This window comes from Mixophyes fleayi, chromosome 4 (assembly GCF_038048845.1).
Source record: "Mixophyes fleayi isolate aMixFle1 chromosome 4, aMixFle1.hap1, whole genome shotgun sequence".
Classification (NCBI taxonomy): domain Eukaryota; kingdom Metazoa; phylum Chordata; class Amphibia; order Anura; family Limnodynastidae; genus Mixophyes; species Mixophyes fleayi.
Window position 1 is genome coordinate 211,158,347 of NC_134405.1, and position 25,743 is coordinate 211,184,089.

The following is a 25,743-nucleotide window of genomic DNA, read 5'->3' on the forward strand; positions in this document are numbered from 1 at the left end:
ATTGTTATGTACTTCCCTAAAGTGCTCAATAGAACTTGGCAAATTGGGAACATTTGCTGGTTCCGCTGGGTTTGGTTACGCAATGTCAGGATGGATCTGTGGTGCAGTTTCACCTTGCTCTGAGAAGTAATCTTAACATTGCAGAATAAATTTTGTATCGTCTTCGTTGTCTGGCACTGGTGTTGTTTCTGCAGAATCCAGCTTAGCCTCTTGAGACACATACAGTTATTATTAGGGATGAGCGGGCTCGGATATCTGAAATCCGAGCCCACCCGAACCTTGCCGATCCGAGCCGGATCCGAGACAGATCCGGGTATTCCCGCCAATTGCAAAACTGAAAGCGAGGCTCCGAGTCATAATCCCGTTGTCGGATCTCGCGATACTCGGATTCTATAAATTCCCCGCTGGCCGCTGCCATCTTCACTCAGGCATTGATCAGGGTAGAGGGAGGTTGTGTTAGGTGGTCCTCTGCCCTGCTATATCCTGTGCTGTGCTGTGCTGTGCTGTGCTCAGTCCAGTGGTGCTGTGTCCTGTGCTCTGTCCTTCTGAGTTCAGTGGTGCTGCTGGGTCCTGTGCTGTGTCCTGTTCAGTCCAGTGGTGCTGTGTCCTGTGCTCTGTCCTTCTGAGTTCAGTGGTGCTGCTGGGTCCTGTGATGTGTCCTGTTCAGTCCAGTGGTGCTGTGTCCTGTGCTCTGTCCTTCTAAGGGCATTGTTATTTCCCCATTATTCCCAAGTTATAAAAAATTTTAAAAAAAGTTATAAAAAAAATAATTATAAAAAAAAAGAAATTAAAAAAAAATATCCAAAAACAATCCTGCAGTATAAGTCCATTGGTACTGCAATATTACAAAGTTCACTGATTCAGCAGTATAAGTCCAGTGGTACTGCAATATTACAAAGTTCACTGATTCAGCAGTATAAGTCCAGTGGTACTCTCCTGTGCCGCATATCATTTTTAAAGGCTTTGCCGAGTGTGTGTGGCTTAGGGGTACGCTCTCTTGTGCTACATATAATGGAAAACAAAAATTTGGAGGATAATACTGCGAGGAAAAAGCTCAGTTTTCCTAAAAGACCCGCTGGCGGGGATGCTGATAACATCTGGTCCGGACTGAAGGACCTGCCAATCATTGCAGACATATCTACTGTTGCTGCATTGGATGCTGTCACAATAGAAAAAATGGTGGAGAATTATTTTGCTGACACCATCCAAATAGACATGTCCGACAGTCCATATTGTTACTGGCAGGAAAAAAAGGCAGTTTGGAAGCCCCTGTACAAACTGGTTCTATTTTACCTGAGTTGTCCCCCCTCCAGTGTGTACTCGGAAAGAGTTTTTAGTGCAGCGGGGAACCTGGTCAGTGAGCGGCGAAGGAGGTTGCTTCCTCAGAACGTTGAAAAAATGATGTTCATAAAAATGAATTATCAATTCCTCAATCAAGTACAGCACTGCCCTCCAGATAGTACAGAGGGACCTGTGGTTGTGGAGTCCAGCGGGGACGAATTGATAATGTGTGAGGAGGAGGAAGTACACACTGTAGGGGGAGAGGAATCAGAGGTTGAGGATGAGGACGACATCTTGCCTCAGTAGAGCCTGTTTTGGACTAAAAACGATATTGTGAGGTGTTCAGAATAGACTGGGAATTAGTGTAAATGATTGTTATTGAATGTTATTGAGGTTAATAATAGCGTAGGAGTGAAAATAAACCAAAAAACTTGATTTTAACACTTTTTATGTTTTTTTCAAAATAAATCCGAATCCAAAACCTTTAAATCCGAACCAAAACCTCAAGGAAATCCGAATCCAAAACACAAAACACGAGACACCAAAAGTGGCCGGTGCACATCCCTAGTTATTATGTTCTTTGAAAAAAACCAGAAAAAAACCCCCATTTTTTTTAAATATTATGCATTACTTTACCCGTTCAAAACCTTTTACATTGGTTTATGTTTTTAGGAAAATTTTAAATGACAGTGCCAGTAAATATGTAGCTTTCTTGTATATCCTAAGAGGACACAATGGCCCATAATCATGATGCTGAGATGGTGGGGTGGGCTGTGTTTATCACTGGGACAAGATTAATATTAATACTTTTTTTTATGAAAAATATTTTGACGCTGTGAAACAAAAGCATGTCATACACATGGCATTATTATATTATCTTATATGTGTCGGGCTTGACATTGACCAGAGCGGACCACCTCCGGTCCCTGCTACTGCTCACCTCTCATTTGCCCTTTTTCCTAGACCCTTCTCTTTATATTTGCAGGGGCAAACGCAGGATTTGTAGAGAAGGGTTTCCACACCACGCTGCCAGTAGGCGTGACCAGCATGCATGGGGGCGCGACTATAATTCTAGACAGTGCTTGGCTGCTCTCCAACTCTCCCTATCCCCATAATATACATGGGCAATGCTGCATTCACTGCATTCACTACTGTTAGGTGCACGCAGCTCTCCCTTTTCAAGCAGAACCGTGTTTGAAAAGGGGGCAGGGTCCAGCCACCTCAATTACACAGTGCACAGTGCACCCCCCTCCCCCCTCCCCTCTCGGTTTGCCTATGATTTGATATGTGCTTTCGGCAATACTCAATGGATCATTTAATAAGACCAACTGCATTCACTGCAGCACATACAGAAGCTAACAGCAGTTTCTTCCTAGAAAATGTGTTTTTCTGCAGTTTGCCTGCCCACAAACATGTCATACACTAGCACTATGTTTGTCACAGGCACACAATTTGCCTCAAAGCTGAAGCGCACACAGATTTAGCCTTCCCACTAGCAGCAGAAGACCCTGGGCTTGTTCTTTTTGAGACATCCATCCGTTTGTGTGGCATATCTGTGTGATTCCGCACTGTGCATATCCAGAAACAGACATTACATCAATGAGCGCAATTGCAGGCAATTCAATGACACAAGTGCCTATGACAGCGGTGGAAAACATCCCCACCAAGCCTTCACCTGCAGCCCCCCCAGTCAGCTGCTCACAATCTTATCAGAACCATCATCTGTGCAGCCCCTTTGACGACTGGAGGGCTGAACACTATTTCATATTGTCAATCACTGGCTTGCGACTTGAAAGGCGGACCCTGGAAGGGAAGGGGGTGGACTAACTTAGGCTATGTACAGTAAGGCCATTTTATCACATATACAGCTGATACAAGTCCTGTGTTTGTTGTAAGTATGCTTGTTTTTAACCTTACCTTTTACACCCACTACAGGTCAGATATAAATGACGGCTAATAGTGATGATCCACACGGAATAATATTTGAATTCAATTTACAAGTATGTGTCCCAGTAGTTTGATATACACTTGGATTCAACTACAGGCAACATTACGCTCATGTTGCATAATTTTTTTAAACAGGGAACTTACGTCCAAGTTGCATTTATCAGTTTATTATATCAGTTCATTGATTTATGATGTGTGTATGCTTTTTATTTGATTTAATTTACATAACCTTTATTGCCCTTGACATAATTACTTGAGTTAGATCGGCGGTTCCCAAAGTGTGCGCCGCGGCTCCCAAGGGTGCCGCGGAGCTGTCACTGGGGTGCCGCGAGCCAGACATAAAAAAAAGAGAAGACAGAAACTTACCAATCAGCGCGGCGTCGGGACCCAGCAGCCTCCTCTCTCTCGCAGCAGCTGTCACTGACGTCTATATTCAGTGACAGCTGCGGGAGAGAGGAGGCTGCTGGGTCCCGGCGCCGCGCTGATTGGTAAGTTTCTGTATTCTCTTTTATTTATGTCTGGCGTGGGGCAGAGTGAAAAGGATGGTGGCAGCGGAGGGGGACAGTGTGGCAGCGGAGGGGGACAGTGTGGCAGCGGAGGGGGACAGTGTGACAGCGGAGGGCTGCAGAGGGGGCAGCTTGACAGGGCTGCAGACGGGGCAGCGTGCCTGGGGGTAGAGGAGGGGGACAGCTTGGCAGAGGAGGGGACAGCGTGGCAGAGGAGGGGGACAGCGTGACAGAGGGCAGAGGAGGGGGACAGCGTGACAGAGGGCAGAGGGGCAGCGTGAGAGAGGGCAGAGGAGGGGTGACAGAGGAGGGGGACAGCGGGACAGAGGGCAGAGGGGACAGCGTGACAGAGGGTAGAGGGGACAGCGTGACAGAGGGCAGAGGGGGCAGCGTGAGAGAGGGCTGAGGAGGGGGGACAGCATGACAGAGGGCAGAGGAGGGGACAGCGTGACAGAGGGGGCAGAGTGCCTGGATGCAGAGGGGGCAGTGTCCCTGGATGCAGAGGGGGCAGTGTCCCTGGATGCAGAGGGGGCAGTGTCTCTGGATGCAGAGGAGCATTTTTGCATACAACTAAATAAGTATTTTTGTCGTGACCTAAATACTTATTACAATTTTTTGACCCAACTACTTCTAAAACAGGACTGCTCAGTAATTAATTTGGAGGGGTGCCTTGAAAAAATTTGAAGACTCTAAGGGTGCCGCGAACTGCAAAAGTTTGGGAACCATTGAGTTAGATACATGTGGCGGCGGGGATATTTACATGCTTTATTTCAGTTATTCCTAGAGGATTAGGGATCGCCTCTTTATTTTTTCTCCATTTGGCAGCTTTATACTTTTTGTGGAAAGCGCTGGTAGATTCATTCTGTTTATTACACAACCATTTTAGTGTGCAAAAACCAGCATTTCATATAAAGCAGTGATAATAAATATAACGCAAGTCCTAATTAAAAATCTGTTTGTTTTTTTAATTGTTTACAGTATGTGTTTAAACTGGTTGCTGTTATGTATACGGCCGATATGTACATTAATAATTAAAATAATTAAATTCAGATTGTCCTTATTCTGAGGTCAAGTAGACGAGATGACTAAGAGTAGTATCCAGCTTCAGCATGTACAAGCTAATATTTACATTCTTAGCATATCTCCTACTAAGAACAGGGATAGCAGTGGTATTTGTCAGAACACTTCAGATATCCCTAAGTGTACTCTGATGTTCTACCAAAGATTAAATTGTATTTTTATGTTGGAGGATTAAGGTTTTGTTTCCCTGTAATTCTGCAGTGTAATTACTGATTGAATTAATAAAACTGTGTCTATATGGGGAGCTAATAAGCAGACCCACCTGGACAAGATCTAGCAATTCAGCCCTTGGACAAAACGGCCAGTTCCCTTCCAGTGTCAGTGGGGCATGTTACTGCAATCAGATGATGACCACACAAAGGTCTATAGCAGTCATGTGTAGTCGTCGTCCAACGATCATATTATTATAGGGCATGAAGGTCATTTTGGGCCACACTGCCAGCCAATAGCCTGATATCACTACAGAAATTTGCAGTGTGTGCGACCAACCTTATACTGCTGCAGAATAGTCTTGAGCATCCTCTTGATATGACATTTTCAATTGGGTAACTTATTAAACAAATATAACTGCATATTGTATATACATTATGACTCTGCTGAGTACAATGACACATGATAGTATTTTGTAGATGACAAAAATGAAAAGGAGAGATGAAAAAAGGGAAGAACTAAAAGACAAACACAAAGTTGCCAGAGAGCATATTTTTAAGTATAGAGAAGAACAGAGGAGGGAAATTCACTCCCTTTTCCTTGCATGCTGCTCAGCATAGGTAAGCATAGCTCTGTAGGGCTAAGTGGCATTTTGGATTTCATTGTCAGTGATACCCAACTTCTTAGATATTGGCCACAATTTTCATCCCTACATGGTGAAGGGATGGATAGCATGGTAGCGGGATTGCAAAAAAATAAAAAGTATAAGTGTTAAGGATTAGGACCATATAAAGTAACCAGCCTTTTGCCCACATCAGTCCCACAGTCAAACATACCCAGTCCTATCTTAATTATACCCATCCATATGTCCCACAATGCTTCCTAATATGATATTACTTATGTTATACTAGAGTTGGAGCAGTGAGACAAAATTGTTCTATGAGATATATGTAACCATTTGGCATATTGTAGCACCTTATCCAGCTACTGAGGTTGTGCGTGATAAGGAAATGATGATCATGTTGCTGAGCCATCTGTCAGGAATTTTTGTAACTTTGTAATTTTCAGAACACAGATTAGCAAGAATCAGGAACTGAAAACAAAGTGCAAATAGCAAGGAGACACTTCTATAAAGTATGATTTTTCATGATATTACTGTAATACCTGTTTCTTTTTCCGCGTAGTAAGCGTGCCTCTCTGAAAGGAATGTGATGATAATCTAGTGTAAAATGCTTCTCACTTTCAGAATCTCCAGATTGTATCAGATGAGCTAAAACACCTGTGTGGGTGGTACAATGGTCTTACAGTGCTGATAGCGTGTTGGTTTTATAAACAGCAGATGGTAAGCATAACAGTACATACACTACCAAATATTCCAAACTGTTTACACACGTATTTGACAGTGCATGTAATAGGTCATATTTTGTCCATAAGCAAAATAAATAAATACTGAATAGTTCATTTATATTTTCTAAGCCCTTTGTCCTCACTGGTTTATGTGCATATGAGTAAAAAAGGGTGTTCACCATTTTTTAAGTTTCAAATATAAACTCCTTTAGGTTTTCAGAAATAATCCATTTACTACAGAATACTGTCATACCACAGTTACAGTGGTGCTAGGACCCGAGGCGGGTGTTCATACAAAAGTTCTCTAAGAAAGAATGGGCCAAAATTTCTCCATGCCCATACGCAGGATTCATCAACAAATACTGTAAACGTTTGATTGAAGTCATTGCTGCTCAAAAGTGTAACACCAGTTACTTATAGCCTAGGTTCATCATCATCATCATCATCATCACCATTTATTTATATAGCGCCACTGATTCCGCAGCGCTGTACAGAAAACTCATTCACATCAGTCCCTGCCCCATTGGAGCTTAATTCTAGTCTAAATTCCATAACGTATACACACAGACAGAGAGAGAGAGACTGGGGTCAATTTTGATAGCAGCCAATTAACCTACCAGTATGTTCTTGAAGTGTGTGAGGAAACCGAAGCACCCGGAGGAAACCCACGCAAACACGGGGAGAACTCATGACCACAGTGCTGTGAGGCAGAAGTGCTAACCACTTAGCCACCGTGAGTCCCCAGGTTCACATAGAAATTAAATGTTGGATGATTCTGATAAAAAAAGTGAATGAAAACTTACATAATTTGTGTGTTATTTAATTCATTGGGTTCTCTTTTTCTATTTTTATGAATTAGATGATCTGAACACATTTAAGGCCACATTTATGCCAAAATTCAGAAAATTTGAAAGGGTTCACAAACTTTCTAGTACAACTGTATATGACAGTCCAACCCACATGTTAAGAATCCGTCTTAAAATAAACTATCTTGTTAACAGCCTTTCACTTTATGCTTTATACATGAACTGTGCAAGGTTCGAGTCATAGGAAATGACACAGTTCTCTTTTTTTTTCTATCTCGAAGTACTAAAATTGCACATAGTTCCATGAAATTTGCTGAGGCAGCACATTGCTTTGTCCACCTCCACTTGCATTTAGCAACTGGAAATTGTAATGTCATTGTGTAAGACTGAGACAGCCAATATAAAAGAAAACAAAGATGTTTACCACACTTCACGGAAGGGAATTTCCCTGCTAGTGTCTCACGGGTGCTTTGAACACCTACGTGTTTTACCCCTGGGAAATCATCATCATCACCATTTATTTATATAGCGCCACTGATTCTACAGCGCTGTACAGAGAACCCATTCACATCAGTCCCTGCCCCATTGGAGCTTACAGTCTAAATTCCCTAACTTAAACACACAGACAAAGAGAGACGGAGACTAGGGTGAATTTTGATAGCAGCCCATTAACCTACTAGTATGTTTTTGGAGTGTGGGAGGAAACCGGAGCACCCGGAAGAAACCCAGACAAACACGGGGAGAACTTATAAACTCCACACAGATAAGGTCATGGTCGGGAATTGAACTCATGACCCCAGTGCTGCGAGGCAGAAGTGCTAACCACTTTATATGCTGTATATGTCAGCAAATAGCAGGCTTACTAATTAACATTCCTGAAATGTGCTGTCATTGTCCTGTGATTTTAGTTTAAGACTTGTTGTGCATAAGTAAAATAGGAAATATCTTGAACATTTTGAGATATCTGAACCATTCACTTTTTGGGAATAAACGCAGACAGTTTTCTATTTCTTAAACATACATAATTAGAAGATACTAATCAGTTTAACTAAATCTGATGCATGTAATTGTTTCATTATATTCTCCAGTATTATAGGGCAAAATAAAAAACAACTGAAATTAATCGGAATAAGCTTTACTTAGCAAAAAACAGGAAAGCATAGTTTTATAAGAGGTTATGTTGTTCACACTTCCAACCCTGTTTCAGTATGTCTCAGAGCAACTCTTAGATCAAGAAAATTTCACCAATAAATCTTTAGAATTTGTGTTACCCCTTTTACATAAGCTGTCTTATTACATCTATCAATAGCATTAATTCCAAATAAAATGCAAAATATACTATTCAAAGATACCATTATTCGGTAAAATCAGAATAATTGGATATGCTTTATTTTGACAGGAGAGATACTCTCCTGGATGTAGAGAAAGGAGTGAAGACATTCAATATAAAATGAGGCCCATATATTGTATCTATAACACAATCTAACAGTTGTTTATTAACTTGTGTTTTTGATTATAATTACTAATATAATCAAGATATTAATTGTTTTCAAGAAAAAGTTGTTTTCTATTCCAAGGAGCGATTATGTTACAGTGACAATACTGTATAATTAATTAACTTAAAGAAGGTGATGGGATGCATTGTTTGACTTCCTCACAAATTCTCTTTTTGCAATTTCCTTGTATTCTTTTACATTTATTTTTGTGTCCGTTTTCAGAGTTTATTGGGGTGTGGACTATGTTTGCGCGAGCGGGCTTTGACAGATGTGGGACATGGATTTGGGAAGTTATTTGAAAGAATAGCTCTTTCCCATGCGTTGCTTTCTACTGCAAGTTGTAAGCTTTCATAAGTGTCCTTTCATCATCATCATCACCATTTATTTATATAGCGCCACTGACTCCACAGTGCTGTACAGAGAACTCATTCACATCAGTCCCTGCTCCATTGGAGCTTACAGTCTAAATTCCCTAACATAAACACACAGAAAGAGAGATAGCAGCCAATTAACCTACTAGTATGTTTTTTTTGGAGTGTGGGAGGAAACCGGAGCACCCGGAGGAAACCCACGCAAACACTGGGAAAACATACAAACTCCACACAGATAAGGCCATGGTTGGGAATAGTGCTGTGAGGCAGAAGTGCTAACCACTAAGCCAAGACTCGGGATATGGGTATCAATCCTGGTTAATGCCACCTCTGTGGAATCCACAGACTCTTGCACAACACAAATATATTGAGGCACATACATCCACTAGAGGTGCGATAGAATGTGCCTGTCTAGTCACCCTTCCCTGTTTGTCCCCAACCCTCTTTTCCCTCCATGGCAAATATCTCTATGGCCTTTGATTGGAAGACTGCGGGGATCACACACTTCCACCACACATTTCCACCACAAACTCTTGCAGAAATACAAGAAAAATTTCACGTATCCAGTAAAAAATATTACTACATTTTCAAATACAACATTTTGTCCAATCCTCACTTAAAGTCGTCCTGTCACGGCTCTCCCAGTTTGAAAGCACAGACACATACAACTCCATCTGCAGAAATGCCTTTTTGCTTCTTTTACCACTCAGTACTCTAACCACAATAATCAGTACCTGACACCCATGGATTGGAATGGGATGCGGACCAGAGTCACTGGAAGGAGGCTAAATGAAAGAAGTATGTGTCCCAGGTTTCCAGCATTGTGTACGTTAAAAAACACCAGAGAGAATGTGTAGATGTGTGGGTAAAGCTTCCCACAGGGTATTTCCCTGCACTAACAAAACATGGTAAGGATCCCTGGTGTTATGTATGGAGAAAGAGAAGGGTGGGCTACATACATAAGGCCCAGTCCAGGTCTTCTGGCCTGCCAGTCTCTAAACGGACTGATCAAGAAATGCACCTGTGAGGTCCCTGTGAAAAGGCAGCTAGAATATGCAATGATTGTCTCAGAGGAGGAGGAGGTGAGTTGCCTCCTGAGAGACTCTGCTGTGGTGAGCAACAATATATGTTGAGTGTGTGTTTGGACACAAGGTCCAACACCTGAGAGAGGGTGTCGCTAAAATGTATTAGCTAGTAGCCAGACGGCTAGGATTTTGTTTGTTTTGTTTTGTTTGCAAGCTGGTGAATAAACTAGCTGTGGCTTTTAACATGAAACCTCTGGTCTTTTGTGGTTTACTGCTGCTGTTCGTTGCCATCTTCCCCAAGGAGATGGTATCTACTCTCCTGATGGTGTCACATAAGATGGAGAATTGGCTTGCAAAGATCTAGCAGCAGTCTTGGAGATACTTGCAGAAACCGGCTCTTTGTGTGTGATTGGAAAGTTTAAAAGAGACAGACACCGTGGAGCAATACGTGCATGTCTTGTCATGTGGATAAAAGCAGCTAAAAATTGTAATGTTTATGCACAGCAACAGTGGGAAACAGAGAACCACGTGGATGTGAGTAATAAATCCTACTGTGAAATACTGTTTAAACAGATTTGCTGTATATATGATGATTTGAGAGGGGTTAAATGCTGTCAGTGAAAACTGGCTATTTGTGTTGGAAAAATTAAAGTGTATGCAAAGACCAGTAAGAGACATATTAAAGGCAAAGAAATCAAGTGTTTTCATGGACTGAGTCTGGTAATTGCTCTAAAGCAGGTATGTTCAAGACTAAGCAGAAAACACAAATATATGTTGCTGAAGTCTAGGAAATGTGTATTTCTGCAAAGCACAAGTTGGGTGTGGCCTGGTTCTGTGCATAAGCAAAGAGCAAGAGACTTTAAAGAAGAAAAGTTTGAGAACTTATTGTCAGTGTAAAGTGGATGTTTCTGTGTTGAAACAACAGAAGCGCTAACCACTAAGCCACCGCGCTGTCCTTTTCATTTGAACATGAATTGCATGACCTTGCGTTCTCAGGCATATAGTCCATTTCCGAACATGTGTAGAGTAATTTGACGCAAAATACAGAACGTATCGGCATTTGCATTCCTTGATGATTCAGGGTCCCCTCTGTTCACTATTTTCTCCCTTTAAAATCTTTCCCTATCTTTTCTCCCCTCTCTGGTTTTTCTTTTCAGTTATTGTAGCTGCATTTTTTATAGCTTCGGTCCAGACTGGAATACGTTTACAGGGGGAGCTGTTTGTAATTATCTTACATGAATATCAATTAAAAGGAGACATATACAGTATATCAATTAGCTGCGAGGTGCCGCTGGACATTGATGTACGACTGTACGCCTTGCAGGTTAATATAGTACAGAAATCCCCGCTCAGTTTCCTTTGCATCTCTATGCAATGCGCGGGAAAATGAGCAGAGATTTCTGTAATAGCTTCAACGTGATGTGTCTTCAGGAAGCACATTGCGTCCCTTCGCTCAGTACCTTCATGTCAGGGCTGGGGAGCACTGACAAGGGGGAAGGTGTAAGATGTCCTCTGGGCTACTCTTCTTTTTTTTTTTTTTTCTTTTCTTTTTTTTTACAATTGAGGGGCAGCACTGAAAGGTTATGTGGCTCCTTCAGTGCTGCAAAATATAAATGCTGCACTGTACGATCAGGAAATTGTCAGAGCTACGATTAAGCTGCAGGAAGATAAATATATAAGCACTATCCTTTGATGGCGGGCTACCTTTAGGTTCCTTGATATCATGTGTTAAAAAGGCTAGTCAGATGTTTGAATGTTAGTGGGTACATCTTAATGACCTCATGTAGTTCAGATAGCTCTGCTCTAATTATTCCTTGTAAAGGGTTGTCATAATGTTGACATGTGCAACACATGATAGTATTAACTTGCACAGCAATTACAATTATGTATTCTTAGAAGACAATATGCAGTATATATATATTGGTCGGAAAGTTGGGGGAAATTCTGTCCATTGCTGCTCTGCAAGTGGTTTGGAGGGGAGGGGAGAAGAGAACGGGGCAGCCTAGCATTAAGCACAACTTGGGGGTGTGACCACACCCCCAGTGTGCCATGGCCACGCCCCATCCCTCTGCCAGAGAAACCAACATTGGGAGGTATGATATATAAAAACAAAAAGTCCTGATTTTAGTCTATTTTTCACACATTACCAACATCAAACAGAGAACTATATATCTGTTTCTCCTGAAAATCAGGATCAGTCTAAAGGATAACTTTTATCTGGGTTACATTTTCATTTATTCACACATCTAGTTATTTTACATTTATAAAAAACAACAAACATCTGTTTACTTTAACCCTCAATGAATCAGCCCTGTAAAGCTGGACAGTTGCTATTACACATGTATGGTCAATCTCCACAGTTTTTAGTATGCAGTCCTCAGACTTGCCAACTTGAAATCAATTGAAATAATCCCTTTGACCAACCTAGCGTGACAAAAAAGTGTTAAATTAGTGGAGGACTGAGTGCTGCAAAAGGTTTAGGCAGTTGACTACATGATGTTCTCTCTTTAGCGCGTCCTTTGCTGACTAGAATGACTTATCAAACAGTGAGAAGCCCAACAATGATGAAACAGATTGGCGCTGATGGAGAATTGGCCTCAAAATGGTTGTAAATTATTCTTTAAAAAAGCGATTTTCTGCCCATATACTGAGTCATACACATTTCGAGATGCATCCGGTTGCACATCGACAGTATATTTGCCTGGCGTGCACCAAGTGATCATCATCAGTGTGTATTTGCACAGGTGCTAAAGATAGCCTACTAACAGGTTTATATACGTGTTTCTGCAGGTATGCATGAGCCGCCATTTGCGCAAACACACCCTTACTGTACACACCCCTAAACTCACTCATAACACCTTTCCAATTGAAAGGAGGTGTAAGTGCCAGACACTCGCAAGTCTGCATTGCTGCTTGTATGTCCATTCACTTAGTGATCAGGTGCAGTGCCAAATTGCGCATTTTACATTAGCAAACTGGGGTCAATTCAACTCGGCATCAGCCCCACTGTTTGTAGGTGTATGTTATGTGTCTCCGCAAACCTGGGTCCTGCTCTAAAACCAAAGGCTGCGATATGAATTAAATGTAACCCATATTGCTGGGTAATTAATTTACATAAAGTCCAAGTCTAGTTGTAGCATAAAAAGATTTCCTTAATTTTTATTAACATTTTAATGAAATTCTGTTGAAAGGGCACACATTGATAAATATTTGTAATCACATATAAATACAGAGCTTTAGTTAGGGACAATAACTAATTTAAGTATATTAAGTTATTATATTATTATCACTTATTTATATAGAGCCAACCATATAACACAACACATTCAATGTAAATAACAGTTATATATGTGTGTGTGGACATATAATAAAGCTTAATAGTTTCTGAAGGGTGTTATGTTTTCACTGTCCACAACATATTTGCTATGAATGTCACCGTGTCTGTCTACAATGAGGAAGAGAAGTGTATTACTGGAGGAGGTGTGACTTACGACATGTTAGTTTCAGAACTGAACTGAAAGATGAATACTCTAAAGAGACTTTGTTGAGAAAAGGGAAGTGTATACGAATAGGCAATGGGGGGGACTATGAAGCTGCAGACAAATAGGTCACATGAAATGTTTTTAAAAACTTGGAAAGAATAAGTTTCGATTTTCTTTTGAATTACACTTGTACTTCATGATGATTTGATCACATACAGCACAGGATAAATAGCCAGACATTTCCTCCTAGAACTTAGAGCTTGCTCCTGCTTGTCAGCTGCAAAGGAAGAAGACCCCATGCTTTGCTGGAACATGGAAAATGCAACTTTGTTGCCTTGTATCTTGGTTATTTGGGCCTCTGCAGCATTTATTGTCTCTTACATCTTCGCACTGCTTGAGGGACATGTGGTTCCTTTTGTACCTTATATAAGGTAAGACCTGTAACCAGTTGTGTCTGGAGAGTTACTCTGAGCATTAATTCATAGCAGTAGCATAGCATTCATATAGACAGTGTTATCATACATTTAACTTATGATTAATGTTGTGTGTGTATAATTCATCATGCTGTGATTGTTTTCCTCTTATGTATGAAATGGCAAATCAGATCTGTCTTTTTGTATTTCCTTTCTGCTGTTGCACAATTTCAACCAGTGTTTGGCAGCTCTTTTATTACACATTTCTCTCTGACTTCTGCATAATTAATTACCCAGACATATGTTCATGTATTATTTCATGGACTTTAGTCTGATCCTAAATGTAAACCATTACATATAGTTGTATCGAGGTGCACAATACTCTCTGTGGTGGTTAAAGCACTACAATCCCCATAATGTCATGTTTATGAAATTTGATTAAAACATAGTCATGAGAAAAAGAAAGAACATCCTCTTTAAATCTGTATTTTTTTTCAACAACAATTTTTATTGATCTTACTCGGTATACAGTATAAAATACACAGTAGGGTGGTGGAAGGGAGTACATAAAAGAAGGAAAAGTGGTGTATTTTTTACATACAAATAGGCAGATTAGGGGTGTTCCTAATGACGACATTGTTTGGCTTGTGTTGTCTGAAAGCAGTATTTAAGGATGAACACAAACTGCTGTAGGGTACCATGAGTGTTCTATTGCGTCTGCAGTGTTACGTCATCGGTGATCCACTTAATTTCAAGTACACTCTTTCCATCCAACAAGTAATTGAGGGACTAGTAGGTTTTTCCACCCTGCTGCCATTGTACACTTTAGTTTATTTCTGTGAGAGTAGAAATCTTGTTGGGATTATGAGAGATCTGCAGCTGTGACAGAGTTAATGATACATATTACTGTTTAACAAAATGACTGTATTGCCAGTCATTGCCACCAAATATGGGCCATCATTCCTCTGGTACCACTGTTTTCCAGCACTGCATTGAGGATGCAGGAATATTGCATGAAATCAAACGGGTGTAATACCATCTATAAAGTCTTCTATACAGTCATGACCAAACGTTTTGAGAATGACAAGTATTGGTTTTCACAAAGTTTGCTGCTTCAGTGTTTTTAGACCTTGTTGCTATGGTATACTGAAGTAAAATTACAAGCATTTCATAAGTGTCGAAGACTTTTATTGACAATTACATCATTAAGTTTATGAAATGAGTCAATATTTGCAGTGTTGACCCTTCTTTTTGAAGACCTCTGACAGCATGCCAGGGTAATTGCAATCAAATTCTGGGCTACCTACTGACTGTTGGCTGCCCATTCTTGCCTAATCAATGCTTGGAGTTTGTCAGAATTTATGGGTTTTTGTTTGTCCACCTACCTCTTGAGGATTGACCACAAGTTCTCAATGGGATTAAGGTCTGGGGAGTTTCCTGGCCATGGAACCAAAATTTCGATGTTTTGATCCCTGAGCCACTTAGTTATCACTTTTTCCTTATGGCAAGGTGCTCCATCATGCTGGAAAAGGCATTGTTTGACACAAACTGTTCTTGGATGATTGGGAGAAGTTGCTCATGGAGGATGTTTTGGTACCATTCTTTATTCATGGCTGTGTTCTTAGGCAAAATTGTCAGCGCGCTCACTCCCTTGACTGAGAAGCAACCCCATACATGAATGGTCTCAGGATGCTTTACTGTTGGCATGACACAGGACTGATGGTAGTACTCACCTTTCCTTCTCCGGAAAAGCGTTTTTCCAGATCCCCCAAACAATCTGAAAGGGGATTCATCAGAGAAAATGATTTTACCCCAATCCTCAGCAGTCCAATCCCTGTACTTTTTGCAGAATATCAGTCTGTCCCTGATGTTTTCTTTGGAGAGAAGTGGCTTCTTTGATGGCCTTCTTGACACCAGGCCATCCTCCAAAAGTCTTCACCTCATTGTGCTTGCTAATGGAATCTCACCTGCCTGCTGCCATTCTTGAGCAAGCTCTACACTGGTGGTGCCCCGATCCCGCAGCTGAATCAACTTTAGGAGACGGTCCTTGTGCTTGCTGGACGTTCTTGGGTGCCCTAAAGCCTTCTTCACAACTATTGAACATCTCTGCTTGAAGTTCTTGATGATCCGATAAATGGTTGATTTAGGTGCAATCTTACTAGCAGCAATATCCTTGCCTGTGAAGCCCTTTTTGTGCAAAGCAATGATGACTGCATGTGTTTCCTTGCAGGTAACCATGGATAACAGAGGAAGAACAATGATTTCAAGCACCACCCTCCTTTTAAACTTCCAGTCTGTTATTCTAACTCAATCAGCATGACAGTGTGATCTCCAGCCTTGTCCTCATCAACACTCTCACCTGTGTTAATGAGAGAATCGCTGACCTGATGTCAGCTGGTCCTTTTGTGGCAGGGCTGAAATGCAGTGGAAATGTTGTTTTTGGGATAAAGTTCATTGTCATGGCAAATAGTGACTTGGAAATTAATTGCAATTCATCTAATCACTCTTCATGACATTCTGGAGTATATGCAAATTGCCATCATAAAAACTGAGGCAGCAGACTTTGTGAGAAATAATATTTGTGCCATTTTCAAAACTTTTGGCCAGGATTGTAGCTATTTTCTAGGATGGCAACAGTTGTAAAATATTGTCTGACTCCATGTCAAATATCCTCCCACTCTCCTTCACCTAAAATAATCTAGTTGTCAGGTGCCGTCCCCGTTTGTCCTCTGCAGCTGGGGACGGACACCTTCTTGCTGTCCCTGTGTGCCCTAGGGCTAGGCAATGGGGCGCTTCCGCTCTCGCCTGCTGGGCCCAGCACTAGGGGTGCATGCGCATCTGTTGCCAGCTCAACGAGATGCTTCTTCAATACTTCCTGTTGGCGGTCGGCTATTCTGACTGCTGAAGCCACTGTCCACCAATCAGATTTTAGTATTCTCTATTTTAGGGAGGCTCTGGTACCATTAGGGTGCCAGAGTATCTAGGTCTTCCTATGCTCCAGCAACTAGTCACAATCTTCTTCCTGACGTCCTGTGTTTTGACCTGGCTTCTCCTGACTCTGCTTTGGATAATCCTTTGGCATTTACTCTGCAATCTGGTTCTCACTCCTGGCTTCCTGACCTCGCCTCTGCCTGCTTCTCTGTACCTGTTCACCACACACCTCGCCGGTAGCTATCTTGGAGGACCGCGACCTGCATGTCTCTTGCAGCGAACTCCCTAGCGGGGGTCCCTTGTGAAGACCAGAGTTAGACTCCACGCCTCTTTGTTTAGCAGCACCAATACCCGTAGGTGACCTTCAGCCCAAAGTACTCCATGACACTAGTTCAACACCCCATGTAACCATCAATTGTGTTTTAATAAAAGCATCAAGGATTTTATATAGAGCTGAAGTGAGGACCTTCATATTTTGGTGCAAGCTCATAATAATTTCTGAAGTTGTTTTGCATAGAATATTTCTTTACTTTTTTATGCCCAAATCTCTGGTTGGCAATAATGAAGGCAATCAACTTCATTAGCAACATTGACCAGGGTATTCTGCACTATATCTGCTATGGTTGATCGGACCAGTTAAACCATTTATATAGCATGGATAGAGGGATGTTTCTGGCAATGTCAGGGTCTGTAACACTGAGAGGGAATGGAAATGGGGCCAAGATAAAATCCTCTGTGTTGCCAATGAGTTTCCATATTTCTAAGGAGCAGCAAATAACTGGATGTGTCTGCAGAAAAAATTCTATGCTCATTATATAGCCACAAAACAGCAGGTAGATATTATTTGTTTTACCATTTATCAGAGCCCTTAGGTTGGGAGTTTCTGGGTGATTCCACTGGGCTATATTGTTGATGAGAGCAGCTAGGTTGTAAAACTTTATACAGGGAACACTTAGCTCCCCTCATTGCCTGTGTCTGTGCATCGTGATTCCCGAGATTCCATTAAGGCTCTGTTGCAGCTTCAGCAAAGTTTTTTAAATTATTAGTACAGGTAATGTGTAATAAAAATCTAGTATTCTCAGTAGGAATATCCTCTTGACACAATATTTTCTACTTTATGATATTGCATATTTGTCTCACTGCTTCAGGTCCTTTTTTTAAGAAATTTCACTAATTAAGGTTAGTTTGCTGAATAAAGCGCATCATAAGACTTGGTATAGTACTATGGTACACCTAGATACACCAGGCAAGCAGTTTGCCAAGGAAAGTAAAATGTGAAACTTCACTAAATAAATCACTGGGATAAAGGTTAATGTTTAAGACATCTGATTTAGTTGGGCTAACATTTAAACCTGAGGGGTTACCTATCGTGTGGAACTCCCCAAAAGGAATGTTTGAGAGGGTTAATACATAATCGGCATAAAGGAAAACTAAATTTTATTTTAGTTACATTTATATTGCCATACATTGTGTATTTCTGACTCATATGGATGGCTAACAGCTTAATGGTCAGCGAAAAAAGCAACATAAAAGGGGGAGATATATATTCATTATAATGGGCAGAATTATGGACAGTAATTTCATATGTTTATTAATTAGGTTGATTGGATCATAGTTTGTGCAACTTGTTGGCGAAAACTTGCTTCATGGAATACCGTCCTTTTCCAAACACCCAATGAACAACATCGACAAATATAGGGACTAGAATACCTTTATATTCTTTGTTGTGTCTATAAGATGAACCATCTGGGCCTTATTTCACGCAAGATACGACAAATAGAGGGACTTACGTCCAAACATGAATCAGGCCCAATATGTGTCAAAATACTTTGACACCAACACCACCCCTAAGATATCATCCATGTTGTTGTGGAAGGCTCATAAACCAGTAATTCAAGATAGTATAATCAGCTCCACTATGTTTTCCAGGAAGCAAAGAACACAGAAAATAGCTGTGTCTAAAACATAATAAGTCCCGAGAAGACCTAGCATAGTTAACTGCAGCCAGAGGGGTACTAGATATTTTATTTTATTAGCTGCCAGCACAGAAACAGCCCTCCAATGGCTTACTCAATCTTTCTATGAAAAAAGCGACAAGGACAAATAATTGATAGCCTCCAGACTTAGGGTCAAACTATATCAACACAATATCCTAGTCATTAAAACACCATCAGGTGCAGTAAGCTATGAGTCCAAACAAATAACCAATGTGTTTCTTAATTTCTATAATAATCTGTACAACATGGCCAACATCTAGAGCAGCCCTACCAAGTTACCCAGCAACTCTTCTCACAGTGCCGACTATGCTGCCTGTTCCCACAGGCACTAAGATTTGTGTGCAGATAATACACATGCGGATGTAGCCTAAACAATTAAACATCTGAAATCCAGCTGCTTGCTTTTAATAGCCTGACCTCCCCATTTAACAGCATGTTGCAATGCAATTCCTTCTCAACAGGCTATTGAATCCACAAATAGAGTTATCCCAAAGACAGAGAAGGATCTGACCAATTGTGCAGGCTATAGGTTGATCTCACTTTTGAATACAGACATCAAAGTTTGCTGTTAAATACTTGCAATGCGTCTTATCATGGTCCTGCAGCTGGTGCATAGTGATCAAGGCTTTATACCTGGGAGGCAGGCATATGATAACACAATAATTTTCAGGCATCACTTATACATCAGTAATACTGAGTACTTTTAACATCCTGCCACAGTATCTTAATGGTGTTTAGATCTGAGCCATTCAGTTGTAGATTTGATGGTGTGATACCATAAAGTGAATCCTAGCTGCTGTGCAGGTCTCTTATAGTAAAACAGATAATCCACATGCAGTTATTTTACAATAGTAAACCAAAGAGGATAACCTAATATTTTACTTTTGCAACACATACTTTATAACAGAACAGGGCAATATTTTTAAAAGTATAGTGTTATGAATCCCAGTGCATTCATGAAGAGCAACGGAAGTGTAAAGCAAAGTGTCTTTATTCAGGTAAATACGCAAACAGAGATAACTCAGATCCACTGATAAGAACAGGTTCCTAAGGAGACTGTATAGTAAAAATGGCAGGAACAGGTATTACAAGTTTTACCCCAGTCCAGAAAGCACAAGGCTGTCCAGGAAAGCAAACAGAGTCTAGTGATCAAGCAGAGATCAGATAAACAAATCCAAATAGCCAGGCAGAGATCAAGTGAATAAGTGAGGTCCAGAAGTCATTCCAAAAGGTCAGGGCAACAGGCAAAACAGCATGGTCCAAGGTACAGGCAAACAAATCAGGGTCTCGGGCAAGCAGGCAAGGTCCAAGGTACAGGCAGGGGTCATACACAGATGTTCAATCCAGAAGGTATATACTGAACAGAAGCAGGTTAACAGCAGCCAGGAACAAACGGATGAACTGCACAGAGCACAGCTAGAGGCAGGTATTTGAAGCAGTGCGACAGGTGCAGTTCTAATTAGCATCACACAAGGAGATTAACTCTTTCAGGCATGTTGCACAGTTCAGGAGCAGGACAGTAGTACCTCTGGTGGCTTATAGGTACTGCTGCCAGATACAAAACAAAGACAGTCATAACATATAGGACTTTAAAGGGGGTGTCCCACTTCAAGTATGGTTAACTAAACTGCCTCATACAAGTACTTTGGTAAGGATCCATCCTCTGGGACAATCATAATTTGCTGTATTTAGTTGGATCCTTGAATTCACATATAGACCTCTGCTCAGCTCTTTCCATAGCAGTAGAGATCTGAGGCAGCATTGTTATTAATGAAAGACGTCTTCTGCCTAGCAGAATGAGTGCTCTAGGGCTACTGCCACCAAAGTATCCAGTATTGTGAATAGAGAGGATTTAGTAGAAATATTTTTACAGTGGATCCTTTCTCAATATATAGATATCCAGAATCTGAAGTCTGTGAAATATACTTTGTAAAATTTGAAATAGTAAAAACCAACACCAAAAACTGGGTGTGTTATGAGCAGGGGCATTACCATAGGGGTAGCATCTGCTACGGGCCCCTCAGCTGCCCTGTGTAGTTGCTACCCATGCTTCTCTGGGCCCTTCTCTTCTCTGGGTGTCCCCGGTCAGTAAGGGGTTTAATGAGCTCCCTACTGTGTGGATGCCAATACTGCAAGGGATTTATTTTGAAGGAAAGCAAACTCTTGTGTTTCCTTCATCTCTGATCAGGAGAAGCCGGTAAAGAGGAGACAGCCGGCCAGGTCGTCAAGAAAAGGGAGACCCCTAGAATCCTGGGGGGCCCTTCAAAATGTTGCTATGGTGCCACCAAAATTCTAGTTTTACACCTGGTTATGAGCACAGATTTCCGTTCCTTGTAGTATTGTGAACACTGAAAATTGTATTGGAATGTTGGCAAGCTGTACTGTATTATGATAACCACAGTTGTAGCCATAAGTATAGTTAATGTTTAACTGAACCTTCCATTTGATCCCACTATATTCAGGTGAAAATAACTTTTGGTTGGCTAATTAAAGCAGGTATAAACCTCTGGTTAGGTGTGTCTTTAGTGAATAAGTCAAACACAATCAATAATGCTGCTTCCAGAAAGCTAGTTTATTATGTGATAATTGTACAAATTCTTAAATCCTGCCTTGTAAAATATATCCCTAAAAATTACGTTAGTCACTCTATGCTTTCTCTAAACCTACAGTTTTGGGGAAATAGTTCTGTGGCTAAGTTTATGAGAGATAAGTCTGTGGTTGCATTGCACCAAGATAAGAGTCTTCGATCTGTTGTTTTGATAAATCTCCTTAACATCAGATGAGAGAATGCATAGTAAAGAGCATATGTAGGAGAAAACCTTATATATGGTGGAAGATGTACTAAAGGTAAATTAGCAAAAGGCACATTGACCTATAAAACGCCAATTTTCAAAAGCTCCCCAAACAAATACCAGATATTGCAAAATCACTGAAATCACAAATTTAACAATAATAAATATAAAACTAGGTGAATCTATGACAGATTGATTTAGTAATTCAATCTTGGAAATCACCAAAAATGTTTTCAGTGTTTCACATAGTCGAGATGAGGTCAAAACCAGTTAAATTAAAGAAAATAAATAAAATAATGTACCCTTTCACCTCAATGCACAGGTGCACTTATAGCTTCATTTATATGAATAGATTATTGAAATGAATGTGTAATGCTCTATCTATTTCCATTACTAGCCAAACAACATTATTCAGAACCGGTTAGTTCATTTGTTATCGCCTTAATAATGCTTGATGTTGAATGGTTGATATTGATAGCGGTTCAGTGGTTAGCATTACTGTCTCACAGTGCTGTGGTCATGGGTTTGATTCTGACCAGGGTCTTATTTGTGTGGCATTTGTATGTTCTCTCCGTGATTGCACGTGTTTCTTCCCACAGTCCAAAAAAATAATGGTAGGTTCATTAGCTGCTGAAAAGATGGTGTTTGTTTGTGTGCTAGGGAATTTAGACTGTAGGCTCCAATCGGGCAGGGGCTGATACGAATGATTAAATATACATTACATGCTCTGTAATATGGTGGTGCTTACAGTGAAGGCATTCAATAATCACAGTGTTAACAAATGAATGCCACTCAATTAAAGACTATTAATGTGATAGAAAGCCAATTAACGTCGCTATGGATGGAGGCACAGGGAGTTTGGGTAGTGTAAATTGCATGTTTTTGCTCTGCACATGATCACATACAATAGCAAGTATCTACTTCTATGCAGAGTTGCGTGCATCCGCACTTGCGCGTGCTGCAGTGGGATGTGCTATTGAAGGAGCGTTGTAAATTAGGCCAAGTACAGTAAGGTTATGTTTGTGGAATTGCAAGCAATGAATGTAGAGCCTTTTACAGATGTGTTAATTGCACCAGCCTGGGGGCTGATGCAAGTGCACACTGATGATGATGACTATCACTTCACTAGCTAATAGTTTTTTGATTGGCTGATTGCAATTTCCCCTCTGAAGCTGATGATTGTTTTCTTCATTGAGCATATATTATAGGATTTTGTGTATGTATTTAAAAAAATGTTTTTCTTTTACTTTCAATTGTATGCAAGAGGTTATATCTGCTGTATTATATGGTTGCTAATAGCATAGTTTTTTTTCTATTAAAACAAATGTTTACAAAGTATTGTTGTGCTTACTATCTAGTTCTGTGTATGTGTGTATAAGTTCTCATGCTGTAAACCTGACACAAATGCTACAGATGCAGAGATGGACGATGGACGCTCAGCATATGGACTGAAATGCTCTATTTTAGAATGTGCCTGTTTGGGCGTTACTTTTAAATTATGCACATGTTCAGGGCCACCTCAATTACTTTATTATGGGCTTTTATTAATATATGTATGTAAAAAAACCGTGATTATTTATTTATATATATATATATATATATATATATATATATATATATATATATATATATATATATATACATATAGGCCCCCTTAACTTACCTTAAATCTGATTCCCCTTCTGTTCTTTTTTCCGCGTCGCTGAGTCTCTTCTGTGCTCTTCCGTGCTGTGCTCGCAGTTAATGCTGGGCGTGACATCACATCCAGTATTTACTGCGAGCACAGCACGGAAGAGAGGACCAGGGAGGGAGCCGGATCGCCGCTGACGTGACCGCAGGTAATTATTTTAATTATTTTTTTTTCAGGATTTTTTTTTTACAGCGCTGCCTCGGACGGGCCCCCTTGCCAGCAGGGCCCCCGGGCACCTGCCCATTGTGCCCAATGGAAGAGATGGCCCTGCACATGTTGCATTCAGCTCTGCATCATGACCAATATTTATCTATATCTATTAAAGAAACAAAATAAGTAGCAAGTAATTTAGAAGAAGATACCAAGAAATGAAAGCCGCTTGAGAAGGTGTGGTATGTGACAAGCACAAAATTCAGAAGTGATAACAATTCTGGGCTGTACAACCTTGTTGCTTTGCAAACAGTTTAATACCTTTTTGTGTGTGCAAGTTAATTTTGTCAGTTTACTCTATTACTTGTGATCAACCATTTAAAGCTTAATATGCAACTGTCTTGTCGTTATAAAGTTACTGTATAGATTTCATTGTGCGGTTTGAAGCTTGTAATAAGAAAATAAAGTGTAAACTTTTATAGAATGACTACTTATTCCCAGGCATGGAATACATGGGGGAGTGGCCTGGAGATCCTGCTGACCTTTGCTTTTGCTGAATTTGTGGCATAGTTAATCACATCACAGCCATTTGTTTCAGCAGATATCACCACCTCATAATCTGAAATGAGATATTGAAATCAGTACCTTTAGTAACCGCTTCCTCAGTAGAAGTGATTATTTGCCATATGTTTCTTAAAGGGGTGGTATCATCAAAATCTGTTTCTCAAATCTGGTTTTAAATTAAGAATAATTCATTGTCATTATTTATTTACATAGTGCCAACATATTCCGTAGCGCTTTACAATTGGGGACAAGAATTGAGATTTGCCTGCTATTTAATTAGAAATTGAAAACAACATTTTGGTTTATTGCGAACTTCTCAGTATGCTTTTTCATGAAGCACAGTACCGTACTGTAATTTATAGCTACACTATTACAAATGCTGGTTATAGACAGCATATGGCCGCCGACGGTTAGATCTTTCCTGTAGAAAAAATTACACATGGGCCATAGAATAAAAAATAAGTGGACAAATATTGTTGATGACTTTTATAAATTCAACGCACAGCAATTGTAGTTCCCAGGGGTGTAATCAGCAGATACTTAATGGTTTAAAGGGCCCTCACTTCACCACCGTGCCCCTTCCCTCCAGCTGTGTACAGGCTTATGGAACACAGGACATTGTGTCTGTGTTTATGTGTTTATTACCCTAGGGAGCTCAGCACTTACGCTGTTGGCAGCATTCATATGAATTGGTGAACATGTGTCAGGAAGTAGTGTATGCAGGAAAACACATTGCATAGATGTGGGCAAATAAAGTGCCTGTGTGTTATTAGACCAAGGGCCTGCATCTTGCTTGGCCTTTAGGCTTTAATGCTAATTATTACACCCTTGGTAGTTCCTTTGTTTTAGTCAGTGGGTATAGCCATAAGAAACGTATTTTACCAAACTGCTGTGAGTTGGACTTACATGTATATCATACTTGCCAACTTTGTATTGTTGCCCTCCGGGAGGGCAACAAATACAGCGTTTTGTCGTGAGTGGGGGCATGGCCAAGATGACATGTTTCACTGCAAATCACGCTATTGAGGGTTCTGAAGAGCAGAATGCAGGAAAAAGCCTGCTCTCCCGGGAGTCTGGGAGACCTACCCGGCATTTGGGAGTCCACCGGATATCCCGGGAGAGTGGGCAAGTATGATGTATATTCATGTGTGTGTGTGTGTGTATGTATATGTGTATATATGTATGTATATATGTATATATGTGTATATATATATATATATATATATATATATATATATATATATATATATATATATATATATATATATATACCAGCTGTATTAAATTACACTTAATAAGTTCAAGTCTCTGTGTTCTTACGAATTCATGCTAAAGTTTGGTCAAGACGCTACATAATTGAGAACTGAGGAGAACATTGTGGTGGTCTATGTTAACTCTGAGTAAAGTAAATTGTGCTAGATTAGTTCTAAGCAAGAACCGAAGGCTTCCTAAAAAAGAGTGGCAGCTCTTCATAAAGAAAAAACCTTGGTGGTGGCATAGTTGGTACGGCAAAGCTAGTGTGTGGCATAGATAGGGAAGTATTGAATAATTTTAGACAGACCAGGTGGTTGATTTTGGTTAACCCTTTGTCACACACACACACACACACACACACACACACCATGCAGGCTCAGGTGAGTGCTGTTCGTGACACCATAGAATGTTCTTTTTTTTTTATAAAGAATATTAAAGGAAAACAGCTTTTTATTCTTATT

General features: G+C 40.5%; 2 protein-coding genes across 6 annotated transcripts in view; one reads left to right on the plus strand and one right to left on the minus strand.

Moving 5' to 3' along the window:
• Positions 1 to 25,743, minus strand: part of SYCP3 (synaptonemal complex protein 3) — a 746,653-nt gene that overhangs the window by 184,641 nt on the left and 536,269 nt on the right. The gene's annotated exons all lie outside the window — the stretch shown is intronic.
• The window catches only part of DRAM1 (DNA damage regulated autophagy modulator 1), a 70,223-nt gene that overhangs the window by 26,372 nt on the left and 18,108 nt on the right, over positions 1 to 25,743 (plus strand). For 2 of the 5 annotated variants that reach the window (XM_075209270.1, XM_075209271.1), the window contains one exon: positions 6,211 to 6,306. The exons of 1 other annotated variant lie outside the window; for it this stretch is intronic. Coding sequence is in view for 2 of the 4 variants with exons in the window: in XM_075209268.1 (XP_075065369.1) it covers positions 13,789 to 13,922 (134 nt within the window). In the remaining 2 variants the exon portion in view is untranslated. Of the gene's footprint in view, positions 1 to 6,210; positions 6,307 to 13,531; positions 13,923 to 25,743 lie in introns of those variants that run through there. 2 more of the 5 variants (XM_075209268.1, XM_075209269.1) reach the window with 2 other exon arrangements.